Here is a 17,689-nt window from a genome sequence, read left to right as displayed (position 1 = left end):
GCAATACCTCCACTGCAGTCTCTCGGGATGACCTACTAAAGAAGGAAAAGAAGAACTAATGTTGCTTTACACAGGGCAGTGTTTTGACACTCCTCAAAGCACAATGCATATACCTTAGCACCAACACATAACACTAAACAAATCTAACATTGCAAATCTAACATTACAACTATAAAATTCAACATTAACATGTCAGAAGTTACCTTTCAATTAAAATTAGCTTCCCACACTACCAGTGAAGAATCAATATTTCACATTGAGACTAACGTATCAATTTTGTTGGCATTTATTTATAAACTCAAGTATCAATTGGTCTTGCTTGTTAAGATTAGTTAGCAGAGCAAATGCACAAAAAAATCATCACAAAGTTCACAACATTAATAAATGCAGGCCCATTTTTCTAGAAGCTTGGAGCTGGAGCAAGCTAACCTTCGTGGCTTCACAGAAAAGCTGCTTTAGTAAGAGGGACAGAAAAAGGGACAATACTCAAAGAAGCCTTTTAACAGTTTCCTCCTGAACTATAGTTCTGTATATAGCCACTAGTGTTTGATACTTCATTAATGCCGTTATGTTGGCTACAGAGACATGAAGGACTTTAGAACTCTACCAACCATCTACAAGATTTGTCCACAATCCATTTTACAGTTTCAGCATGTCAAAAATCCTCAAGTTTGAGGCACAAACATGAGATGACAAGGACTAATTCGCTATAATCCAAGAGTTAAACGCTTCTACAGCCTCTCCCCAGGTTTGTCAAGTATATAGTTTCTAACAGGACAGAACCCTGCCTAACAGGAGGATGCAGTGCAACAGATAGATAAGAGTCTAATAGCAGTGCACATATTAGATCACTTTATTACACTTACATTTAAAGCAAACCACACATCTTAAACCAAATACTGTTTAGAAATATTTCAGTCTTTTGTTTAAAAGACAATTATAATCCCCTCAATTATGGAAGCAAGTGCTTGGGTAACAGGTGCTAGCAACCAGTCAGATGCTTCTTAACTGTTCAAGAGGCAATAATGCATTACTGATTCAGAGAGGCATTATATGTTATCTTAAATCCTTTAGCTTGCAACTGGAAACAAGTCTGTCCAAGACAATGGTGGTTTAAGCCTTTAGCTGTTATTTTTGCAGTAAAGAAGTGTAAGTGTGGAAGAAACTGACATTTTATCTGATGTGGCAAATCAAATGTAGACTTCTCATTATAAATAGGAAGACAACAACTACAGCGTGAAAATAATTACAGTAAAATTTGTATACAATGCATTTCAGTTTACAGTCTCCAAAATGTCAACACAAAAATACATATTCTAATTCACATCAACTCACCATTCCTTTCCCCTTTAAAGAAAACAAAGAAATAAAATGAAACTTTCTTCCTCAAAAGCCAATTAATAGCAACAAGTATTAAACAGTCCTGAATTAAAAATTTCAGCATCACCTCCAGAAATCCTTACTCTAGAAATTGGAGCTTACAGCACAGCTCTGCGAGATACAGGCAAGATTACTACAGGCCATTTTGGCCTCTAACTAGCAAATAATCTTTTATTATTTTTTTTTTAAAGTGCTCTAAACCCTTGATTCCAGACAGAAAGTGATCGAAGACAACTGTATTCCATTTGATCCTCCCTTCTCACTAGCCACGTTTATGAGATCCTTCTTACCTCTTAATAATGAAAGCATGGAACAGTATTCAGACATCAAATCTCTGTAATCAAAGACTTTAACTCTCTCAAACCCAGAAGCTATTCCTTATACTTTGGCAGTTTCCAAAGTGCTTTGTCATTCACCCAAGCAATCAATCTAGAACCAAACTTCCAAACTCATTAATTTTAACAAGGTCTTTTCCCCATCCATTTAAAGCGTAAGACAGAAAAACAACATACTGTACAATGCAGTCTATACAGTTTAGCTAATCTGACAAAACTATTGAAAGTGCAATTTAAAACTGCAATGGTTTTTTGTAAGCATAAGCTTACTTACCAGAACACTTTCATATAGTGGCATGAGTTTAAGCTAGATTATATTTCAGTAACCTGGGCTAGTGTAAGTATATTAATGTACTAGCTTTTATATTTATAACATTAATATTTTGAAAAATAGCTGCATAAAACATCACGACAAAGAATACGGTTTTCCGGAACTCCAAGTTGTATCCAGCTTCCTATAAAGTTAGATTTGCTAAAGGAAAAGAGGTTCTCTAGTCCTCTTCTCACTACATTGAAAAGAGTAAACACAGACATGAAAAAAAGAATCTTTAATGTGAATGGAACATTTAAACTGAAGCTCAGAGAAGCCCAAGTTCACTGAAGTTTGAAGCACCTGTAAACCACAGACATACTTTCAGAAGTGTTAAGTACACTTAATCTATTTTCTATTTCAATATACCATTAACATTCTAGAATGTTTTGCTGTTATACTAGAGGTTCTCAAGGTAGAAAAACTCAAATCTGGAAATGAAGTTTTCATATTTCATTTTTAAATTCTTTATTTGCATAGAAAGCAACACCCTGATTCTACCATTTTATCCACAAATGTAGAGAATTTACCACGTTGGCATCATATCAGGAAACCACATTCTTCCAAGGTGTTTGGAGACTTCTAAATGAAGTCGATCTAAGCTATAATCATTATCTGGAATCAGTACCTCCTCCATTATAGAAAGCTGGGTAAGCCTGCCTCCACACATCTTTACAAATTCAATAAAACCTCTGCAAGTTACTTCACATTCACCAAGTCCCATTGCTGTTAAGTTCTTACAGCGCTCCGCGATCCGAATAAGTTCGTCATCCAAAGGTTGAAGTCCATTAGCACACACAACCAACTCAATTAACCTTGGGCAATTCATGCCGATACGACCTAACATTGCTTTGCTTACTGCACGACCAAAGTAAAGGTGTGTAACAGGGGTTTCCTCTCTGAAGAAAGTATCACATTCTTCTTCATATAAGAAGAAATACATCACAATGTTGACTTTGGGGGAGTGTTTAACGAGAGCATCCCAGCTTTGCTTTTTAATAGTGTGAAATTCAACTTGTCCGGGATTTTCACTCACAACGTCTATGCGAAGGTGTTCAAGATCAACATGTTTTTCACTTGAAAGAGCCAGCAGCAGTTCATCACTTAATATGTAGTAGTTCAAAGCCAGCTCCTTAAGTCCATGACACTGGTCAGCAACACAAAGAATTCCTGAGGAACAAAAAACCAAAAAAATTACTCTGTAAAATGAAAAGTGAATATAAGCACAGTTGCTTGCTGTAAAGCTCAAGCAAGTACTAATTCTATTAGCTTGAGTATTCATGCCTATATCCAAAAACCATGAAATATGATCAAGTTCTAGATATCCACATCCTTTTATGGGGTTTTGGCCATAAACACTTATCAATAAAAGAAGCAAGTCTAACTAGTCACATTCATCTTCGATCTGCATATCTTTCTTCCTCTTTGTCCTTCCCTGTGCAGAATTTCCTCAACTTTGAAGAGGCAACTGAAATCGGGTAAGATCCAGCTGGAGTTGCCACTGTTCCCTTCCCTAATACTCCTTCCTTCAGCATTCATCTAAGCATTCTATTTAAATGACCACCAGCAGCCTAGTTTAAGAGCTATGCTAAAACAGACCCTTCCCTCAATTAAGACATAAACAAGTTCTTAATCTGTTGGAATACAAAATACACAGATTAAATCACCTTTTGTAGACTCTGGATAAGAATATGGGAAAGAGACCAGACCAGGATTCCCCTTCTCTAGCACCAAGGCTTCAGGAGAAAGGTAAGTGAGAAGGGACCCAAAAGCCCTCTGAACTTTCTGGCAAGCCTGTATTTTGAAGGGAGTGAGCCCTTCACCAACTAATGCTAAAATGAGCAAGTTCATACTACCAGATCTGGACACACGAGGGCACTACAGAAAGTGAAAGGCTCTCAGTCTTAACACTACTAGTTTTTGAAATTTGTATGCACTCCATTTTTTTTTTTTTTTTTTAAATGCAACTTCGAAGTATTAACACTTTTGCTCAGTCAGTTAAACTCACAGCACCTTGCAAAACAGTTGTTGACAACTGCTTTCATCTCCGTTATCCCACCAACCAGTAGTTGATTCATGGGTCGGGGATTTTGCACGTGTGTTCCCACAGAATGCCAGTTAGTTAAGTTTACCGAGTTGCACACATTAAGCAGGACACATTTGGTTACCCTTACACAGAACGGGCAATGAACATCAAGTCCTTGGAACGTGTGTTAAAGGCTTGCACTAATTTTGGAGGCTCTTCCTCCTCAAGGCCTATCATCCGAGCTACTGAAGCAGCTGAGAAGATGTAAAAAAAATCCCCAGGATTCGAGAAGATGCAGTCAAGCGAGGAGCACCTCCAACTTCATTAATCCAACTCATTCAGTAACACAAAGACATTATTCTTCTTCCCCTTCCAACTGTCCAAAGCCAAGACTAGGTCAATAAAAGGCCTCTGCTAAGAGACTCAGAAGAGCACTAGAAGGTTTATGATGACTTGTTTCAAACTAAGGCTTGACTATTGTTTTATGATACTTTACTACTACATTTTTCATATATATTCACTACTCACCAGCAGGTGATACATGAGGACAGCTGCTCATTTTTAGCAGTTTTAGAGTATCACTATTGTTAGCAACAAGAACCTTCAGGGAAGGATCATCAAGTGGTGTGTCATCTATCTTGATTGATGATAGTGACTTAGAGTTTACAAAAACTACTGTCAGTGCTGAAGCAAAATGAGCCTATTTGGAGAAATTGAAGAAGGGAAAAAAAAAGTCTTATGAAAAGATAGGCAGAACTTCAGCATCTAAATCTCGGGTTTTGCATGCGCAGAAAGTACAAAAATAATCACTTCTTAGGCATCCCCTTTCTTGTGTAACAAAGACAGGCTTATTTGAACATGAACATAGGAAATCTTCGTTTAAAAATATGCTGCTGCATGTGACAAAAGTCAACTTTAAACTCAGTAGTTAACTCATCCACTCCGATTTATCTTTTCACTGTAATAAAACAGGGATAAATGGACATAGTGATGAGCCTGAAGTATCTAGAATTTATATGCAGAAAAAAGGAAATGGCATTTATTTTACTTTCCAGAAAGTAACTCTGCTGTGACCTACAGAGTCGAAGAAAAAAATCTCCCCAATATTTTAAGAATATGTTGCAGCATGTGATCATCGCATCTTTTAATCTAGAAATGAGGAAACTCAAGCCTTCTAAATGATTCCCCATCTCTACACTAAAAAGTATCAACACTACTAAATTTAATGAATGGAATCAACATTTAACTATTTTCCTAATACTAATGGATGCCACAAATTAAAGAAGATACACCAATAAATACAGACTGTTTCATAAAAATGACCATCAACTGAGTAACAACACAGTAAGAAAGCTGAAGTGGTTTAAGAGTTAAGTCACTCTAGTTACAGTTTGTAGAACATTACCTTAGAGACATTCATGAAGCTTGGTTTTGCTGTAGAAATCAAACCCAGTGTCTTGATAGAACAGTTCACCAACTGAGAAAGGATGTCACAGGCTGCTTCTGCTGACTCAGTGCTACTATCAACCTATAAAAGCAATTTAAAAATCATGAAGCCATTCTTCATCATTATTTAGAAAACAGCATCATGGATACCCAAGGCTGCAAGGTCCACATCCACTTTGCTGTGCTGCACCAGACTGGATTTACCACAAGGACAAAACGCAACACTAATTAGAAATTTCAAGACAAGAAAAGAGTTCAGGAAAGTTACTATTCGAAAATTTTCCTGAGTATGACCGCTGGGTATTTCCAGTATGAACAAAGAACTTAAACCTAAGACTTGTCTTCAGATAACCTCATGCCTTCCTAAACAACTGTAATTAGTATTCGTGTTAGATAGGCAGTAGTGTGTATGCACCTTTTTTTAAATGCCAATTCTAAACTCAGAGTAGAAAAAAGACTTGATAAAGCCTAGGTATACTCCAGCAAACTCATCAATTTCACCTGCAGGGACAACACCTTTGCATCTTGAATAATGAACTGATTCGCAATTCTTCTATAAGCCTGATAACTAACTTTGGACAAATCACTATTTCATCTCACTTTCCTCCTCTGTAGGAGCCGAGATGACAAAAGAGTAGCTGAAAAAGCATAAAAGTTGCTTTAAGACATTATAATGCCAATTCATGATAATCTGTTATATGAAGTGCAGAAGTTACAAGTATTTAATAACTGATTATCCATGAACTGCTGTGCAAGCAAATCACGGTATCTCCAAATGTGCTGAAAAAAAGAAGCTTCTGATTTTCATCCTAGCTTTAATATCAATCCTTTCTTCTGCTTTTCCTTCACAGCTTAGAACTATGACATCCTCTAAGGAGGAGCATCTGCCAAAAGTGAACAAAGCACCTGTAACTCCAACTATGATCTTCTCAGATAAACAGAGTAAACTGTATTAAGTATTCAAATGAAACAAGCCCACATTTATGCAATCCTGAGACCACAAACAGAGCCTTCACTTAAATCAAGTTTACTGTTACGCACAATAATCTGCTGAGTACTCAGACTGCCACTAACACTGATTCACAGAAACTACGTGTTCTGCATATTTTGAAAACATATCATTCAATCTTCAGCACCGTATTGCACAAGGTTAGCTCTTTCTTTACTTTGTAGAAATTAGAGTGTAAAAATTGGAAGGAGACAGCGTGCATGTGTGGAAATAAGTTGCTGCAAGAGTTGCGTTTTTAAATGTAAGACTTCCCAGGTACAACACTTGAGCCAACCGACATAGAGAAGCTGCATACATTATGCACAGTAATGTGACAAAACAAGCCTCCATTCATCCAAGACTTACCTTGAAGCTGACGTACTGCAGATGATCAGCATGCCTCTTGATAATCTGCTGAATGAGATCAGGATGTGTAGACTTTAAGTAAGAAGTAGCTGGCTGGCTAAGTTCAAATTCAAATCTCCTCCAGAGATCTGGGATGTGAAAAATTTCATTCCACCTTCGACAAACAGAAGATGCCCTGGCTCGATCTACTAAAGGTAGAAACTGAAAAATACGCAGAATAACAGGGTGCGGAAGGCTTCCCCAGTCCATTGAGGTGTACGAGTCAGATTCACCAAACAGTGAGCCATATAAACAAGTTTTCTGTTTTTTGCTTTTCTGTGATGTTTGAGGAGCTTCATTTTCAACCACAACTTTCTGCCTAGCTCTCTTCATCGTGAAAGTTTCAGGTACCGGAACGATCCGATGTATTCAAACTGCACAGTTTCCTGAAAGGTCTCACGTACAGTAGGTCTCTAGAAAAATACGGAAGATTAGGGGAGGAAGGGAGAGAAGGCAGTGAAAACACAGTAAGAGAGAACAAGTCAGTAAAATTTAAATCTAGCATGTTACTATGAAAAAAGGTATGTCCATATGTAAATATCCAGTGCACAGACATTAGCAAGGACCTTCTTTCTCGATACCTTTTATTTCGTACAACTTGATTTGAATCTGGAGAACTTGGGTTTGTTAATTTACCAAGTGTAGTTTCATGTGTTAGTACTTCACAGCATATAAAGCACTTTGTAACAGCAATTTAGTTTAACAGTAGCAGATTGTGTACGTTTAAGTTTAAACTCAGCAAACTACGGAATCTACTCACGATTTCTAGAAAAATTTTATCAACTACAGAACCCAATTCATAAACTCTCTTTTTAAACACTGATGAACTTGGAACAGATGTGTTCAGAAGAGTCAGATTCAAAAGTTTTGCCCGCCTCCCCCACTGCTTTGCTTTGTTGGTTGTTTTGTTTTTTACATCATGCCAGGCAGAGGAAAAAAAATGTTTGTATAACTAACACCAAAAAACTTCAGAGGCCACTTATCAAAACAGGGCAAAGTAAGCGAGGTTCACATGCCATTTTTCAGCAGGAGAAAAGGACAGTGATCCTGGAATACAGCAAACTGCATGAATCTGCTTCACTAAGGAACGTTTGCCACATGAGCCAGAGGTCAGAAAGAGCAGCATAAGGAAAAGCTCTGCTTTCACATGATGAAGCAGAACAAAATCCAGAAACAGCTGCCAAAATACAGACTATCCTATCAGAAACTTATCTGGCATTTTCCCCACCTTATAAAGCCTGGTTGGACTTGATGATCTTAAAGGTCTTTTCCAACCTAAACAATTCTATGATAACCTGATGTGTATGGCTGATGACGTGTCTGACACGCAAGTGTAACTCCATTTTTATGGAAAGAAAGCATGTGCATTCTTTGAGAAGTGGGAAAGAACAACCTAGCCAATTAATCGAGAGCTGTTTTTATGACCAGCTTCACTACTGTTTGTTCTCCATACAAATCATCTCAACCACCAAAGAATTTATTCTAGCAGTCTTCAGAAATCATAGAATAGTTTGGGTTGGAAGGGACCTCTAAAGGTCATCTAGTCCAACCCCCCCTGCCATGGGCAGGGGCATCTTCAACTAGATCAGGTTGCTCAGAGCCCCGTCCAACCTGACCTGGAATGTTTCCAGAAATCTTCACTTAGTCTCTTTAAAGTTCCATTTATGACAGTGGTAGGTGATATGCAGAAGGATAAGCTAGTAACACTCTTAAATTTTATTTAATAACAGAAGTTTTTCTTCCCTGAATAGACACATGCCTTGCATTACCAACCAAAGGCAGCAAGTCAGAGAATGAAGAACAATATGCTCCAAAACAAAGCAGTATTTCTAAACAATACATTACTGTTACTAATGTAACGAAGATGCAAGCTCAGCATGAATAAACATTTTGCTGCTAGACCATTTTATCAAATTATCATCTACACAACCATGTTTTGACTTTTGAGTGCTTTAAGTCACACAATGAATGGGCATTCCAAAGCATTATGTGTGGATATAGTAATTAACCACTACATAACTCTCTCTTCCAGTTGCTCATAGCCTTGCTAAATTTAGCCTGAGTCAAACACTTGTGCTTTTTTTTTCCCCCCTCCTCCCTCCTTGGGAGGGATTACAAATTTAGCTGTTTCCTAAAACTAAAGTCCAGAACAAAGAAATGAAATTAAACAAATGCTGTTGTCTGAGAAGCTTCTCTATGCTTTTGCTATTCTCATGCAAATCCGCAACATCTCGGTAAAATGTGAGTTTCGGAAAAAAATGGAAATTTTCACTTTCTTATTTGAAACTTACGTGAGCCTCATGGGTGTTGTTTTGGCTCCCACAAAGAAGTTTCGGCATCTGAGAACTACCAGAAAGGACACCATTCCCCTAAACCACAGTCCAGGCTATAGACCAGATGCAGCATATCCAGTCTAGACGTATGAAGAGATGGGACAAGGTATGCATGGCGTACATAGTATCTACGCTCTCGCTGGAACGTGGCCGTAACTTGTTCTTGTTGCTACATCCCTTTAAAACCGGTAACTCTAGAATTTCTATTTTTAGTATTCTACATTGCAGTACTTTAAATCTAACAAAATTACATTATATTACTCACTGTGGAATGCAAAGCCAGAAAAAGGTTCCATTGGCTATATATCACAAAGTTTTTATCAGACATGAAGCCCTAATATTTACTGTGAAAATGTGAATGCTTCTTTCGTTCTGAATACCTAAACTACGAAGAGTATGTATTTTAAAACACAAGTTAACTAAATTATAGTTCCATGTGATATAATTCAGGTAGTATTCAATGACAGGTTTACATGCACGCATACCTCCAAAGAATGTGGAAGTTCCTGTCAAGTTACCAGCACCCTTCTGGTATCTGAACATCCATCCCACTGTTGAGTCATCCTGTATGTGTGCATGGATTCCTTAACCAGAAGGCAGGGACTGGTCCCAGAAGATGAACTGACCTGTGAAGCCACCAACCAAAGAAAAACTGTTCTGCAACGTCTGGGAGACCCTCTGGAGGGACTAAACTCAGTTTTGGAACAAAGACTGAGATGAATAGTACACTCCGCACAGCAGGACAGACATGGAAGTAGAACAACAGAATGTGACGAGTAAATTAGTTTTACCAATCGTTATCTAAAACTATCGTTTAACTAATGGGAAGGTGTAACTGTTGGCACAAATCTAGTTCTTGCATTATCCACAATTTCAGTCACATCAGTACCTCTTATGCAACACGGATACACCTCTGGATTCTCGAATATTACTTAAAGAAATTACAAAACTTGGATAAGAAACGTTAAATTTTTTCAGCTTACTGTATACCAAAAACACATGAATCAAAATAGTTAAAGATACGAATTCTAGTATTTTAAAATTTAAGGACTCTGGCTTTAAACGTTACTCACTTTTACTCCAAAAGTATGCTTACTGCATTGCGATAATCTTTACAGTAAACAAACTGTTTTGGCTAATTAAGCGCTATCTGGAAAAAAAAGATACCGATGATGTACAAAGGTACTCATATACAAGAAAACCACCCTGTATCTTAGCATGGAAGAGTATATTTGTTTGCTCTAAGAAAGTATACCCAAAACCTCCAAATTCAGTTACCCATTTTACATTATTTGAAGATGGTTTAATGGAAAGCTATAGGAACACCACCACACATCTTACTAGATCATGACAGGTTTGAAATGAAAAAGGAGGTTTAAAATCTGAAGATGTTTACAAAGTATTGTGTTCAACCAGTAGTAACATCTTTAGAAACCTTCTAACACTGAACTCTTATTTTTCTTTAAAAGATGGGAGACATGAGGCTTTAGATTCTCCCAGGTCATATCATCATCTTTTGAAAAACTACCCAGTTAATATCAGCTTTATAGTTGTAGAGTTTAATACAAGTGTAGTACACGTGTTAATTATGAATACAACAAGAGAAGCTGCCCCTATCTCCTAAGCAAAATCAAACTCAAGTACTGAAGTCTGTGCAAGTAATGTTGCTGCTCAGCTCCCACATCAGCAAATTTAAGAGCTGCATAGTTATGCTTGTCTATAATTAGAAAGTTGATATACATTAGTAACTCTGTTCGTAGATGGCATCTGAAAAGTCTGTAATTTATGGTGGCCTTGTATGGCACGCAGTCTACGAGCATTACGTGTTCTTCTGTCAAGTGAGCAGACTGTCCCTTTGCTAACTCTGCATGGCACGTAGAATTCATTTGCAAAAGTGCTGGCAGTTTCTAACACATAGAAGATAGGTTTATAATGACACACGTAAACAGAACACATAAATAACATTATAATTGAGAACACAAAATTTAATACACTTCTGTGTTGAACCTTTAAGTTTATGAACCACACAATGTATTTTGAAGTGGCTTTCTTACCTAAAGAATGCTTCCAAGTTACAATAGGCAATAAATGAATGAACTGAGGCAGCTGCAGCCATGGGGCACTCACAAGCATCTGTCTGCTTTCCCTTCCTGTCCAGATAAAATGCCACAAAAACCTTTATTAGTTTAAAAAAAAAAAAAATCCTTGTATTACATACCATGCAAAAATTACAGGAAAATACATCGATACCCATTTATGCACTTTCTTGCTTTAGTGAAGGAGCTTGAGGGCATCATCTTAACACAAGGTAGCTTATCCCACATTGCAAATACTGTGTCATTGATAGAAACGTGACTTCAGATTACGCATAAAACTGATGGGAAACAAATGTAAACAGTACAACGTAAACAGTAAATTATTCAATATTTGCATTGCCATTACCATTAGTAGTGAAGTTTGGTAAACAACATTGTCTATAACTACTAATGTAATGTGAGTGTCATGGAAAACAGAAAAAAAACAAAATGTTTTTTTCCTGCCTTTTCCCCTTCATTGGCAAGGCTGTCTATTGGCCTAGGGAACTATGTGACAGATGATCAAAACACAGACGTGGCACAGCTTCCTACCACCAAATGTGCAACAGCCTTAAGTCACCAGCCTGGTACAGCCCTGGGTACAGTCACATGGCAAGGAACAAGACGGGAGCTGCAGTCCATCAACAACAAACCACCCAGCCTGCAGCCTCCTCCCTGTTTATGAGCTCCCAGAAAGCAGGTGGCAGTCTGTACAGCCTGGCGGGTGCATCACAAACTACCACATCAAGGGGGCTTAGATTAAAAGTCCCCTACCTGCCTCCACGCTATTTTCTTTTAATACTACATTACAGGCAAGTTTGTGTTTCAGTGTCTTCCATCATAAATACTCATTCAAAGCTTTACCCCCAAGAATATCACTAAGTTTGCTTTTATAAAAACACACCAAATAACTGAAATCTTCCTCACGATAAACTTTATATCCTTATTGGGGGGGGGAAGGGGGCGGAAGGAAGGTCTACCCTTCCATCTGTCCTAAACTCAGGATTTCAGTATTCTTCCCAACGCTTCCCAGTGGGGCTGCAAGCAAAGCAATTGTTAATAGTAAAATAACATCTGAAAATTAAGAAAAGGATACTAATACCCTTTTATAGTAAGAAATGCGTCAAATATATTTCTATTAATGTAGTCAATAAAGACTAGTTACAACAGTCAGCAGGCTTCTGACTTTCACAAATATTTGAACTGGTTACCTGTAACAGCTGAACACTTCCTCCTAACCACAGACTACCTCTCGATGAAACGAGCTTCTCTTTCACAGACCTGTCCTAGAATCCCTCAGTGCAGAAGGAAGTTTATACTTTTACATTGCAGATAAAAGTGGCAAAATTTTAGATACTACATTTAAAAAGAAATAAAAAAGTTACTGAAAGTTCTTGTTAACAACAAAAAAATTAATCAGGTGTACAGTCTAATGATGCTTCCTTTAAGTGTCCAAGGCCACAAGAACCATCCAAAGCAGCTTAAACTATGTCAGCTCATCTAAGCAAAAATGTTTATAATAAAAAATAACTAGTTATCAGAGGTGCAATCAAATAGAAGCTTGTTACGTAAATAACAGTGAGTTGTTACTGTAAGGCAGAGTTACCCAAATTATTATCAAAAATAAACAGCAGCACCACAGTCGTTGAAATGAAACCCCTTAATAACTTTTTATCAAATCTATCCATATCCTCATTCATGTAGAGCAAAGTATCAAATGTTGGTGCACCACCCTATACAGCTGTTTCCCTCTGGAAACTCTTTGACCTCAGTGTCCTGTGATCAACTATTTTGCACAGCTGCATGTTATCCTACTCAAACAAACTGAAACCCACAAAAATCAACAGGGATCCAGAAAAATTCAAGTTAAATTTCTGCAGCTTATCCTGGTAACAGAACTGTAAATTTCTGCTAAAATTAAGATGTTAAAATCTCTCCCATGACATGGGGTCTCGGTGGGGCATTCTGAGAAGCGGTCAGCAGCAGCTCAGTTATGCTAGCAGCTGCTCACTACTTCCCACGCTACAATGTCAGTTGCAAAAAAGAGGTTTTATTACTATAACCCAACATATTACAGATTCAAGTCACAAAGAAATAACTGCTTCCTCCGATTTGTAGATTCCCCTTTCAGTTCTCAACACCAGGACTCAGCAGGAATTAATAAAATAAAACACCATAAAATCAGGTTTCTAATAGAGACAGTAAAAAAAAAAAACCCCAAACCAAAACAAATCCAGCAGAAACTAAGTTCCTGAGAAATAAAAAAACCTTTCAAATAACTAAGCTTGGAAACCCACTGGGATAAAGCAGGCATCGTGGTAATTAAGCTTTAACTTTCTAACACTTGAAAATGAATGTTTATGGATCTGCCTTTAACAGCTGAAATACTTGTCACATTAATCATAGCGTCTTTAAGAAATCACAGTTCAGTGATAGTATCAAGGTCACCCACTCACAACGTTAAGGAATTCAGAGTCCCTCTGGGGAGCGAGAGCAGCAGATACTGTACACAAGAAAGGCAGCACAGGAAAGCTGTTGCAACTGCTGATGCAGCCTCAAATTCAATTGCTGAGCATGTTTCAAAACATAGATCAAAAAAGCATTTTAAGCTTATGTCTCAGAAGATCTAGTCCTCCAGTGTGATGAGGTCCAAGATTAAGCTGCTGCTTCTGTTAGGACACAGCTATCTTTCAACGGGTGGCATTTTTGCTTCTGAACAGGATTATTTTATTATTTTTTTTATACCAATCCTCATTTTTCTCAAAACTGAGCCTCTGAGCCTCTCTCAAGGGATTTATCACATTTTTAATATGTTTATCACAAAACCTCAGAGACCTAAAAATAACAGCATTCAGCTGAACATCTTAAAGCTTGCATTAGTTTTAACTGAAGAAACAGAAATGCATTGCCACTTTTAGTGTTATTTAGGTGACAAAATTTAGCTATTCGGGTTCTGCTGATGCACTATTTGAGAAGAAAGCCACCCCCACTTGAATAGCTTTTAGACCACGAACACCACAAGACTTCCCTCGTTTTACTGACACACCTGAAGCTCCACAGCTCTTTAAGCGTTCTCTTGAGGGCTCACCCAAACATTACGCGGCAGAAAAAACCCGCACGTTCTTTCCATAGGTTTTCCAGAAATGTTTCGACCCGACTTTAACAAGCCATTTAAGCTCTTTACATCGGAAAAAAACCCTTCTCTTCCAACCGACGGCTCCCGGGCATCTTCAGCGCCCCGCTCCCGACGCGCTCGGCCGGACGCCCACCCGCCAGGTCCCTCTCGAGTTATTCTGCCTGCGTGGAGACGGCCAGGCGACGTACGAGAGGGTACGAGCCGACTATCAAGCACATCAAGCCCCTCCTGCACCGAGAGGTTTGCGGTTTCTTTCACCTGAACCCTCAGCACAAGGCGGCTCTGAGCGAACGCAGCCCGGGGCAGGGCGTTACCTTTCCCGGAGATGCCCTCCGCAGCTCCCCTTGGGGGGGGAGCGCGGCCGGATCCCTGACCGCAGCCCGGGGCAGTGACCTCCCCTCAGGCCGAGGGCGAGGGTTTACGAACGCCACACGTACGCGGGAGCCCTGCTGACGTCAGGCCTCCGCACGGCTCAGGGAGAATTAAGGTCTCCAGGCGCGACGTGCGTCTGCCCGCCCGGCCCCTCCCGGGGACCCCGCGGCCTCTCCCCGCCCGGCCGCCGCTCAAGGGCTGGTTCCCCCCGCGCCGCCCCGCCGCTCACCGCCGCCTCCGCGCGGCTCCCTCCTCAGTGGCAGGGCCGAGGCCAGCCGGAGAGCAGCGGGGAGGAGCCGCGAAGAGCCCCGAAGCCTCCCGACCCGCCGAACGGCCCGCCGAACGCCCTGCCCACGCCACCGCCCGCGGAGGGGAGGAGCCGGCCGCGGCCCCGCCGTCCCAGCGCGCAGGCACCGCGCGAGGCCCCGTCCCCGCGCCCCGGGAGAGGCGGTGGCGGCACGTGACGGCGGGCGCCATTTCGCGCCCAGGCGAGCGTCGCCCCGCGGCTAAAATGGGTGGGGGTGGGGGGGTGACGCCTTGCCGCTGCGGAGGCGGCCGTGCTCCCCTGCCAGGCAGGGAGGGCTCCTCCCAAAGCAGCGGGGGCGGTTGCTCCTCTGAGGCCCCTGCTGCGGGCTCTCTCCCACTCATCTTCTGCCCCGCGTATTTTGCATCATTTCCTGACATAAAGTACGTGTAACCCCGTATCTTCCTTCAGCTGGGGCAGTCCTGGGCTTTGGAAACTGCCTCAGGAGCCTCTCCAGGAGGCTGCTTCCTCCAGGCACGGCTTTCCCGTGTGCCTCCCGTCGGCAGTTAGGCCTCCGGGAAGCAGCTTTGTGGCGCTGCAGCAAAGGAGCTCTGTCCTTCCAGCCTGGAGGCTGAGAACAGATGCAGGAGCGACACCCTCTCTGCAGCCTTGCATTTCTGCCCCCCTCAAGGGAAGCCTCAGCCAGCCTAGGCCGGTCAGTCCCCAGGTGAATGCTTAGACTTCAAAAGAAGATGGGAGTACAAGCAGCTTTTACTCGTTTTTAGCTACCTGTTGGCCAAAAAGGGCCTCATTGTGAACAGCAAGGCTTTCCCCGCTTGCTCTGCGTATCCTCGCTGCCTGCCTCTTCGCATCACCCTGCCAGGGACAGAGGGCTGATCGCTGGGTCCTGCGTCTAAACCAGAGGGCAAAAGTACACCTCTGATTTACTAAAGAATAATTTTTAAAAATGCAGATTTTATCTCTGCAGACATACTGCATAACAGCTCATCACTAGTCAGTGTTTCTTTATGATTGTAGTTATATCTGAACAATTCAGTTTTTATTACCAACTGCTACAAAACGCTCACAACCACAGATTTCCTGGCTCTGGCATATAGCAATAATGAACCAATAACAAGCCTTTATAACATCTTTTTATGAAGAGATAATACTAAACATATGAAGCATTTCAGTGGTAGATTATATCTGCCCCATATAAAAGCAAAGCGGGCAAAATGCAACTGGGTGTTTGTGTGACATCAAAATACAGTTTCTTCAAGCAGATCTGAAAAACTAGAAAATGAGCATGCCAAAGGGCTAATGAAACAAACTGAAAGGAATATTTATCATACAGTGACTGTGACTTCTTCAAAGTGCGCAATTTCTTCAAGCGGAATGACAAAACACACTGCACATTTAAAAATCAATTTAGTTTAGAAAAATCTTACCAAAACCACTCTTACCTATATGCTTCTCGACTGTTTTATTCAGACCTGAAAGGAAGTAGGAGATTAAGTTCCAGGTAATTTTTTCCAAGTCTTTTGTTCCTAGTATATGTTTTTAAACTGATTTTTCAGTAAATACTGCTACAAAAAGCACCTTTAACTTAGGAGTTACTATCTGTAGACAGTAACAGAGGATAGACTGTAAACAGAGATGAATGGACGTTTGCAGCTAGTATCTAAATCCAGCGGTCAGGGGTTTCTTTGGTGCATTGCCAATAGCCTTTGGGCTGCTGTACAGGAACAGGTTCAAATGTACTTTAGAAAGATTCATATGGAATAATCTCTGAGACTTTCTATATAGAAGAGTTTCTTCTTTTGATCTAGTCTAGCAGAGGCATATTATATACCTAATTTAAAATGGAGAACTATAGAATAGTATAGAAGAATTCTATGCATTTTATAGCTATACTCATTATTGTTTTAAAATGCTTGCAGGCATATACGAACAAAAAAAAAAACCCCGAACTATGGATTTGTCAGTACTGGAAGAAAACAAGCACAAACATGGGCACACACCAGGAGCTTCTATCTTCTACTCATCTTCCAGGTATTAAATAGGTGCCTGGCACAGAGCTGCTGCTTGTGTCTCCAGATCCTTCATCTCATACACAAGATGCAAAGAGCTGAAGGCAAGCTGCACCGCTGGATATATGCCTTCCTTATCTAACCCACTACTATGGGCTGCCCATATCATCCAGCCACTCGAAGACAAGCTTAGCCTTCCTCCTGTGGTTGTCTCTCCTGGAGACATTTACAGAAAGAGATATTCTACTCACATCTCCTGTTTATGATAGTTACAGGAATATTTGGCATAGTATTTCACACAGGTTTCATAATATTCCCTTTCTGTACTTTGATCAACAGTGATATTCACGTGTTTTATCATTGGGCTTTGAAGTAGTAATCAAGAAAAACAATTTGAGTAAACTCATGAGTTAATTAGTATAAGAAAGCTTTCAGGAAATCAAAAGTTTCCTGAGACTGAAGAATGAACACGTGTCAATTCAGAATCAGTACGCCATGCACTTGAAAGATTTACAAGAGCTGTGTGGAAAGTTAAAGACAAGTCTCTTGAGATTATTGGCCATTTCTTAACTAGTTTTTAACAGAAGGACTCCAGGAGAGGAGAGAGTT

At 40.1% G+C, this 17,689-nt stretch overlaps 1 protein-coding gene across 8 annotated transcripts; it reads right to left on the bottom strand.

Moving 5' to 3' along the window:
- Positions 1 to 829: 829 nt before the first annotated feature.
- Positions 830 to 15,124, bottom strand: LOC143165881 (F-box/LRR-repeat protein 21-like). 8 transcript variants are annotated; one of them, XM_076349700.1, is made up of 8 exons: positions 15,036 to 15,124; positions 11,278 to 11,373; positions 9,709 to 9,849; positions 9,182 to 9,303; positions 6,852 to 7,303; positions 5,457 to 5,579; positions 4,580 to 4,751; positions 830 to 3,195 (listed from the first exon to the last, which is right to left on the bottom strand). In XM_076349700.1, the coding sequence occupies exons 5-8, from the start codon at positions 7,221 to 7,223 to the stop codon at positions 2,552 to 2,554; spliced, it is 1,311 nt and encodes a 436-aa protein (XP_076205815.1). In that variant the 5' UTR covers positions 7,224 to 7,303; positions 9,182 to 9,303; positions 9,709 to 9,849; positions 11,278 to 11,373; positions 15,036 to 15,124; the 3' UTR covers positions 830 to 2,551. The 8 variants fall into 8 exon arrangements, with proteins under 8 accessions (XP_076205815.1, XP_076205822.1, XP_076205816.1 ...); XM_076349707.1 differs by lacking the exon at positions 15,036 to 15,124 and adding an exon at positions 14,872 to 14,890; XM_076349701.1 differs by lacking the exon at positions 15,036 to 15,124 and adding an exon at positions 14,749 to 14,845.
- Between the last annotated feature and the right edge of the window lie 2,565 nt (positions 15,125 to 17,689).

Source organism: Aptenodytes patagonicus, chromosome 12 (genome assembly GCF_965638725.1).
Source record: "Aptenodytes patagonicus chromosome 12, bAptPat1.pri.cur, whole genome shotgun sequence".
Lineage (NCBI taxonomy): Eukaryota > Metazoa > Chordata > Aves > Sphenisciformes > Spheniscidae > Aptenodytes > Aptenodytes patagonicus.
The sequence above is the reverse complement of the archived record's forward strand: the minus strand, read 5'-3'. Positions and strand labels throughout refer to the sequence as shown.